Below are 9,981 nucleotides of genomic sequence, written 5' to 3'. Positions count from 1 at the left end.
TTAAAGATTTTTCCTATATATTTCTATGAAGAACTTTGATTCCCTTTTGTGGCTTAAACTTAAGAAGATTTTTACAGACTTATATGTGTGTATATTTCTCGATCAACAACAAATCCACATAATTAAGCTTTTTATTTTTTCAAAATATTTATAGAATTAAAAATGAATATTTAAAGTCGTATGATATAAACATACGCAAATTTACTTTATTGTTTTCCAAAAAACTTTGTCAATTTTGTTCAAATTATGTTAGATTAAAATTTGGCCATACTCCTACATCCACAGTATTTTGAAAGGAAAAATAGTCGCATCAATAGATAAAGCGAAAAACATGACAATGCACGAAGCTCTTTGCGAATTGAGGCCTCGTTTTAAAATCAGGAAGTCAGAGTCCAAATGGAGAGCATGGTATAGAAGACCGTTCGGCCTTTCATTTTCACCTCTAATGTCTGACCGTTTTCCAGACTCTTAATCAAAACCAGCTTGCTGTCATTAGTGAAGTTATCATTTGCAGGTCCATCGCTTTGAAAGGTATCTGTAACTTCACCGTCAACAAGTATCTGAAAAATGGTGTCCACCTGGGTTGCAAACAAATTGACGGAAATGAGGTACATATCAGAACGGGGCGAGGTGAAAACCCCAGAAACGGGATCTAAGGCTGAACCCAAGTTTTCACGTACAGCTCCGTTGGCAAACGGATTACAAAATTCTTGCTCACAGGACAAATAGTATTCCTTTTGAGTAGCTGTCACTACAACCACATTGGTTTCTGCAAATACAAAACATAGAAAGTTATCAACAAGAGGCCCATGGGCCACATCGCTCACCTGAGCACCTTTGGTCGGCCATTGTGGCCCCGCCCTACCCCTTGGGGTCATGATTTGAACAAACTTGAATCTACACTACCCGAAGATGCTTCCACATAAATATGATCAATTATGGCTTGGTTATTCTTGAGAAGAAGATTTTTAAAGAATTTTCCTATATATTTCTATGTAAGACTTTGGTCGGCCATTGAAGCCACGTCCTACCCCCGGGGGTCATGATTTGAACAAACTTTAATCTACAATACCTGAGGGTGCTTCCATATAAATATGATCAATCATAGCTTGGCTGTTCATGAGAAGAAGATTTTTAAAGAATTTTCCAATATATTTCTATATTTCTATATTTCTATATTTCTATGGTCTGCCATTGTGGCCCCGCCCTACCCCCGGGGGTCATGATTTGAACAAACTTGAATCTACACTACCTGAGGATGCTTCCATATAAATATGATGAAGTATGGCTTTGACATTCTTGAGAAGAAGATTTTTAAAGAATTTTCCTATATATTTCTATGTAAAAATTTGGTCGGCCATTGTGGCCCCGCCCTACCCCCGGGGGTCATGATTTGAACAAACTTGAATCTACACTACCTGAGGATGCTTCCATATAAATATGATGAATTATGGCTTTGACATTCTTGAGAAGAAGATTTTTAAAGAATTTACCTATATATTTCTATGTAAAACTTTGGTCGGCCATTTTGGCCCCGCCCTACCCCCGGGGGTCATGATTTGAACAAACTTGAATCTACACTACCTGAGGATGCTTCCATATAAATATGATCAATTATGGCTCTGTCATTCTTGAGAAGAAGATTTTTAAAGATTTTCCTAAATATTTCTATGTAAAACTTTGGTCGGCCATTTTGGCCCCGCCCTACCCCCGGGGGTCATGATTTGAACAAATTTGAATCTACACTACCTGAGGATGTTTCCCTATAAATTTCATCTTTCCTGGCACAGTGGTTCTTGAGAAGAAGATTTTTAAAGCATACCACCAAACTTTCATTAATTCCCAATTATCTCCCCTTGAATGAGGGCGTGGCCCTTCATTTGAACAAACTTGAATCCCCTTCACCCAAGGATGCTTTGTTGCAAGTTTGGTTGAAATTGGCCCAAGGGTTCTTGAGAAGAAGTCGAAAATGTGAAAAGTTTACATACAGACAGACAGACAGACAGACGGACAGACGGACAGACAGACAGACGGACGCCGGACAAAATGTGATCAGAAAATTTCACTTGAGCCTTCGGCTCAGATGAGCTAAAAATACTGAATTGCTACATGTATCTTCTGTCTTAGCTCAGGCTTAAAAGAAAACAAACAACTATGCCTTACCATTCAAATCAAAATACTTGAACACTGCAATAGAAGTTTCATTTGATACCCGTGTCGTGTTAAAAGTATAGAACTTGTTCTGTATGACGTCACCCTGATTATATCTGGCCATAAATGTGTATGAATTTGAGGTTCGAGAGGAAGCAGATAGGGTTGAGTAATGAGTCATCTTAAAACGGGCATCGAGGTAAGAGGCGTGAATGGCCGAGTCCAGGAGACAGGTGGTCATGCTGATGACGTAATATCCGGAGCTAGACACGGTATAATTGGTGTTCGCTGTGAAAGTTTGGGCAGTGTTGATGTGTACGTCATCATAAGCGAGAGGTTGCCACGGACCTCCTTGAACCACAGTGCCGTCTGGGATGCTGGCATATAAGGCTTCTTGAGGAGATTCCATCAGAGCTGAAGAGAAAGTAAAGGCTAATTATAGAGTTATTTCAATCTTAGCATAAGTCTTTCCCCATAACCCAGAATGACTGAGGCAGTTTGAAAAAATCATAGATGGTACATGTAGCTGCAAAGCTTACAGTGAGATTTACATATATGTCCCTAATGTTACATGCAATTACTATCCCATAACCCTACAAAGTGTCTGTAAACATACTTCGCAATGAAAACAAGGTTAAAGTAGAGCCACTCTGCAGCGTGCCGTTGGCGTGGACTGTCATTTCATCTCCCTTGTTCAAGGCCAGCACTAAAGCATTCGCCCCATATTCAACATTCCAGCTGTGGGCAGGCAAAACATCGTTAGTTATGGAACCCATCCTGACGCCATTCTTCCGAAGTTCCATCATGACATAGCGATCGGACTCGGTTCTTGCCGTCATGTAGAAGGAGTAGTAACCAGTCCTTTTGGCTTTGAAAATCCCCGTGTTGCTATCATAGGAGTATCCCCTGTTCATTTCGATGTTGTCAAACAATATCTGGCCTGGTCCAGAGGGTTGCTTGACCCTACCCGTGAATCCCTCATTCACTGAAAAATAAACATTTTATTAAATAATACGAAGTAATCGCCACAATATAATATCATTAAGTACGATATACAAGGAAGATCTTACACTCCACTTCTATATATACAGACGAGTAGGCTTTTCCATACTCTGTTGCGACTTCCACTTCGTAGATCCCCGTGTCTGCAATGTTTCCTTCACAGAGGACGCGTCTATATTGAATGTAATCCCTAATGCCAGTGAAGTCCGGGCTCTCTCCGTTACATCCAGGACAAGTTACGTTATAATTGATATCACCGGTCGAAGTTTGGCTACGGGGCCGTATTTTGTAGCCAACAGTTATATTTCGATACTTCGGACATTTGAGGACACATTTGTCTTGTTTGTTGACTAATTCAAGAAGAGGAACACCTACAAAAAAAATACATGGCTTTAGAAATAAATAACTAAGTCTTTTAGTATTGTTTTCATGAATTGTTGTTTTTGATTATTATTGTTGTTTTTGTATTGTTTGTTTATTTTAAAAGTTTATTTTTAAAAGATTAGTTTCTTTTTAAATTGGAATTAATGAAAGAACTTACGATAATCGTTAGAAGCTGTGAAATAGCAATGCGGTGGTGTTAAATAGTTCGTCTACAAGATAAAACAAGGTGTGTTTGTGAGACAATTTAAGTGAGTGATGCCCCCTATGGTAACACAATTCTGGATTTTTTTTCCAAATGTAGGTCAGAGGTCACAGTTGAGGTCAAATGATAAAAATTTCTGTACCATGCAATGGAAAGATTCTGTTATAATGAATACTCATGTCAACTATTAACTCCTTTAAGTTACATAAGTAATTACCCTTGACAGCGCAAGAGTTACGGGCAAGGCTAATTTTAAGTTTACATCAGACAGACAGACATACAGGACAAAAACAATTTGCCCACAGGATTATTCGCACGGGGGCATAAAAATGTATATATTGCATGTTCCCATTCCTGTCTATGTCAAAAATGAAATAATATTATACAGATATATTTCTGTATGACAATGTACGTGGCTGTATATTAAACAGTAATACAGCTTATTTTAATGCTTAAAGTTGCAAAGTCTCAAAGATAGTATATTAATTGCGAGAACGCTTGCATAAATTGAATGAAAGTAAATAATTTGTTAACATGGAATGAGAGGATACTTTATTGAACCAATACTATTTAAAGATAATACGGTATTACCAGTATTATTGTATTGTAATTTAAATTCATTGTATCATAATTATAAAAAATATATTAATCCTAAAACAACATGACAGATAAAAAAAAATACATTTATACATAAACCAAAAACACAAACATGACATTAAAACATAAATTATATTAAATTAATGCAGTATAAATTCTCATTTCAAACAATACAATAAAACTTTATATAAAAACAAATAATCATACGAAGTCTATTGTTGATTGCTTATAGAAATAACATACCAAGTTAAAGAGCCCAGAATTATGAAACATCGAAAAGAACTTCAGACTGAACACAATGGGTATATTTAACATGATGACCAATGTTCAGAATAAGTTAAAACTTTTCTTGACACCTTTATATATAATAAGCAGATTAACCACGTGACACTAACTGATCAATCATATCTCTTGTTGTATTGAGTTGACTTAATCAATGTTTTACCCATTTTGACAGAAAAGCTCTTCCATTTCTATTTTTTGGAAAGGACATTTAACTACACGGTTTTTTAAAAAAGTAACAACTCTATGGATAAATTGAATTAAACATGTTAAAAGAGCTCAAAGGAGATTATGAGACTTCATTCTGATTAACTTGAAACAAGCTTACAATGTAGTTTGAGAATCTGTGTTCAAATCTTCCGTCAAATTAAATTTTTCCTGAAACTTAAATGTTTCGTTCCAGGAATAAAAATCTCTCTTTTTATATGACATAAAAGAAATTCAAACACACATTTTGCCCACATAGTCTGAAATATGGCAAATCAGACCCCTGTAAGAAGATTGTGAAATCAGACATTCGACTTTAAAATGAGCTTTATTTTAGAATTATCAATTTATCTATTGTAAATTTGTGTTATACCACAATAAAGATGACCTTTTTGTTACTTTAAATCTGTAAGTCATATTGATACTGGAAAGTTTGCGCAAAATATTAATGAAAAATAGAACTTTGGTAGCATTCTGTAAATTACACAATTTAAATCAATTGTATTTCATAGATATCCGACATTTTAATCGATATAATTGATTTTTTTCAGAATCTGCAATACATATCAGACCCTTTAACGATAGAAAGTAGGGATATTTAAATTCCAAATCGGTGAAAAAAAACCAATTTGAACAAAGATAGCAAATGTCAAGTAAATCTACACGTATTCTCGTACTAGTATTTTTATTTCTTAGCTCAGATACGCCTAGTATAGCTTAAAAATTATTAAACATAATTTTGAACAGTGAATATCATGGCATTAATATTAGTATTTCAAAGATGTATGCCTTGGGATAGGGCTTTCCGTTGTATGAAAACAATTTTGACCTTGAACAAGAAGTTTAACTAACTTTTGAAAAACTTTAACCTTGGACATAACTTTAAAAATACTAGTTCTTTTCATGTGTACTAGTACTTTTCCTTGGAATCTTTATTTTTGCTGTTTGACATTGTATATATTGTGTTTGACTCATATATAAATATTTTTAACCTTGGTACTATAACTTTTCAATGGTTTGTGCTTTGCTTGAGCTTGAAGATTTCACAGGTATATCAATTGAGAAAAGGCCTATATTTGAAAGACTAAAATCTCTTTAAACACTAAGTCTTGATACCCGCTTTCAATAAGATGATAAGAAGGAAAATTAATTACTCTTCTACATCTACGTAAAAAAATACGTGAAACAAAGTTAAGGACCCTCTCTACACTGCACCCTAATTTCAGGGTACTTGCGTGTAGTTAGACTGACCCACCATTTGACATAAAAAAGAATAAATTGTAATTTGCGCTGTATGACAAAATTTTACATAAATCCATGTATTCTAAACATTTTGTCAGACCAAGATAGAGTAATTGAAAACTTTATTTGCATGTATTTTCTCCATTTGAATAATCAAAAGCAATTTTTCTTTGTCATTACTTTACTGTCTTCAAAGATTTTTCCTGGATAAAGAAGGCACGCTCCCTATATTAGAAATGGATAAGTTTATTTCAAAATAGCCTTCTTTACACTATATAATTTTCTCAAAGTCCAAAAAATATTTTTCGTCAGTGTATATAGGGTTCTTAAAGCGGATAATTTGAAAACAGCATTCAATACATGCTAGGTTGAAATTGATGGCATCCTTTTAATTACACTAGATTCATCATATTTGTACTTTGGATTGAATATGAAGGAAAAAGTTACACAGCAGTTAAAATGATTACTGATTGATTGTATATAGTTTATATCCAATTGAGATTTATTCCTTTGAAAAAAATCTTAAAGAGACGTCATCTTATACCAATGAAGAAATTTCTATTTAAACCTAGTCGCCCGCGTACCGCAATGGTTAGAGCGCCTGCTCTAGAGTCGCGAAGTAAGGAGTCAATCCTTACGTCGCGGGTTCGAATCCCACTGTGGGACGTGGAGACCGGTCCTTCGGATGAGACAATATAAACCGAGGCCCCGTGTCGCAGTAGGTGCTGGCACGAAAAAGATTCCTCCTTGTTCAATGGCCCTCAGTGCCGAGTATAGGACAAAATTTGCAGCTCTCCACCTGCAAGTGGTGGTGGCACCATTTAAGTTACAAATTCTCGAAAGGAACGTTAAACACTATACATTCAATCAATCTATTTAAACCTTTAGTTTAATTGTTATTCTGAGTTATTGAGCACGAGGGATATTAATTGTGCAACAATATATATATATATCTGCATTTCAAAAATCAACTGATTAATAAATATAAAAGGAGAAAAAGAGAATTAGAACGAAACACAAAAAGTGGTAAACAAAGAGTTGTAAAGTAAAGTTAGAAATAAATGTAAAAAAAATGTAAAAGGCAAATCAAAGTTGTTTTTCATCTTCTCTCTAATCAGATAAATAAATAAATGACTTTTGACACGGAAAAGTACAGACTTAATGATTGTGGATGAAGATGTCTGAATAACATTAAAAATAGTTCAAGTGTATTATACTTCTTAAGATAAATATAATAAAACAGATGTGAGACTCATTTAATTTAACAACTAGTCGGGAAAACAGATAAACTGAGATTAGGGTTTCTTATTAAATTGAATATATTTATCAGTGAACATTAAAAATATCATACAACTTCAAGTGATAAAATATCAATAAAAGTGTATCCGGGACGCGAAAACAAGGATTAACGTGACATTTCTTATTATTTATTTATTTTAACTTTGGTTTTGGTGATTGAGAACAATAACGAAAATAGTACGTTATTCTTTTCTGCATATATTTACTCATTAGAACATTTCTGTTTATATTTATCTAAAAAGGATATGGAGATAACGAACAATATTCAATCTCAAAGTCCATAAAACAATACAAAAAAAAATAGGAACAGAAAAAGAACCTCCGAAACATCAGACTGGGATCGGGTGCCATGGAGGAGTGAGCATCCCCTGCTGACCGGTCAAACCGGTACCCGCCGTGTGCTTCTTGTTAAGATCGGGAAAAAACGGAAATATCCGTTGTCAATTTAATGTATGTAAACAATAGACACATCTCGGAATTTGAAACAAAAGAATAGTATGACCATCATATACTAGATTCTAAAATATTTTCCTTTTCGATTAGAAAACAAAGATTAATCAGTTGACATCTGGTCAACCTAAAGGCTTTTTACAATCTAGAATATCCCACAAAGAAAAGAAAATATGAATTGATTTGCTGATTTCCAATCAAATGCATGGAGAATTTTGTGAAAAAAACACCACTAAGTGATGTCTAAAATTAAAATGAACAGTAACAACAAAAATTATTTTTAATTGATAAGATGTTCCATTTTTTGTAGAAGAAAGATAAGGAGATAACGAACAGTATTCAATATCAAAACAAAAAACCTTAAAACAATACAAAATACGAGCAGAGCAAACACGGACACCCGAAACATCAGAGGTGGAATCAGGTGTAAAGGAAGAGTGAGCATCCCCTGCTGACCGGCCACACCTGTCGTGTGCTCCTCTTAATGATCGGGAAATAACGAGAAAATCCGTCGTCATTTCAGTGTTGAAATAATGGACTAACAATAAGTTGAAACATATCAGACAGCATGTGACTCAATGGTAATTAGTATTTGCTGACACGGTCATTGTATCGACTAAAGAACTCACGAAATGTTGACTTTAAACAAGATTGCTGATATTCTTGTTTCATAAACTAGCTTGTCAATAATTTACCTCGTTTTTGAAACTGTCTAAAGTTAGAGTATGCTTGCGTATCGAGTTAAGTAAGATATACCGGTATACACTCCGTATCCTGTGACGAAAGTATATTGCTGCATAAGTAAGGGAGGTTGACGATGGAAAATTTAAAGTCATCACGTTTATCATACAGTTTGGTTGCTAGATTAAATTAACGTCTTTTTCAAGTAAAATACTGTATCCAAGTTCGAAACATATGTGTCAGACTCTGTGGTATCTTTTATTTCAAGCTCACCAGGTATATCGTATCGACGAAGGAATGGAAATTACCATTGTTAATTGATAATACGTCATCGATATATCTAAATGTCGAGTTGAAGGCCACAGCAAGTGTTTTCTTCTTTTCACACCTACGAGTTTGCACAAATTCTGCATCATATGAATACAAAAATAGGTCAGTTAATTACGGAGCGCAATTGAAAATAAATCATCAGAATTTAACAAAGAATCTAATATTTCTTAGAATTGGGAATTATTAAATGACGGTAGTAAAAGAGCATTTAAAATTTTAGCAAAGGTTGTTACATTGTAAGACGACAGTCAAGCATAGAGAGCCTTTCAAATAGAAAACAGAAAACACATACGACTATTACACTTTCTGTGTAAATCTAAAAATGACAATTTTTCCGATGAAATTTTGTGTACACAACCTATAAAATCTTTTGATACAAGATTTCTTGATTATCAGATTAACCGTATTAACTATAGTGCACGTGCAGGAAACATGGTATTAACTGTACTATGGATTTTATGTTGATATTCATGATAAACATCATTCTTATCAAAAAGGTTATAATATGATAAGCCATAAAGTTTATAATGTACTATTGGTTTAATCCTAAATCTTATTTAGAAACCCTAAATCTTATGAAAAAAAGTAAATCTAGATTCGTCAATCAGATTTGAATAAAAAAAATAATTTAAAATATATTATGAAAGTACATGCTAGGGCACAAAAAGACTGACTAGGCATATACCGTAAGCACTTTTATAAGACGAGAAAAAAATATCAATTTTCTCCGCCTGTAAACAATATTAAAGTTTTAAATCAAATAATAAAACTAATCACTTTTCTTTTTAAAAAATTACTAGTATTATAATAACATTTTCATTGCACGAAATGTTTAATTGCCTTATAGCAACCTACATTGCTACGTTTCCACTAAAATCAACATTTCTTTAAAACATTGATATATCATTCTCAATTTGTCTGTTGGAAATTTTAGACATTTTAAAAACTTGCTAAACAGACTTAAATCCTAGTTCCACTGAAATTCATTTAAAAGAATGAATTTTACTCAAGCAAGAAAAATGTTGTTACATTCTAACTCAGCTTAGAACAGTACATATAACAGTTTGATATATCTTATTATTTTTTACTATTGAATTATTGGTGAAAGAGGGGAGGACGATTTTTTCCCCTTGGTCTCTTAATTCAAGATTTTG

The 9,981-nt window shown here is 33.8% G+C and overlaps 1 protein-coding gene across 1 annotated transcript; it reads right to left on the bottom strand.

The window, feature by feature from the left end:
• Positions 1–234: 234 nt before the first annotated feature.
• LOC134275354 (uncharacterized) lies at positions 235–4,807 on the bottom strand. The gene is made up of 5 exons (XM_062757629.1): positions 4,782–4,807; positions 3,222–3,565; positions 2,768–3,136; positions 2,164–2,565; positions 235–769 (listed from the first exon to the last, which is right to left on the bottom strand). The coding sequence occupies exons 1-5, from the start codon at positions 4,805–4,807 to the stop codon at positions 378–380; spliced, it is 1,533 nt and encodes a 510-aa protein (XP_062613613.1). The 3' UTR covers positions 235–377.
• Between the last annotated feature and the right edge of the window lie 5,174 nt (positions 4,808–9,981).

The sequence above is a fragment of the Saccostrea cucullata genome, unplaced genomic scaffold, assembly GCF_032062105.1.
Source record: "Saccostrea cucullata isolate Sc308-1 unplaced genomic scaffold, CSIRO_AGI_Scuc_v1 ctg16392, whole genome shotgun sequence".
In the NCBI taxonomy this organism is placed as follows: domain Eukaryota; kingdom Metazoa; phylum Mollusca; class Bivalvia; order Ostreida; family Ostreidae; genus Saccostrea; species Saccostrea cuccullata.
Note: the sequence above shows the minus strand (reverse complement) of the source record. Positions and strands in the feature narration are given on the sequence as shown.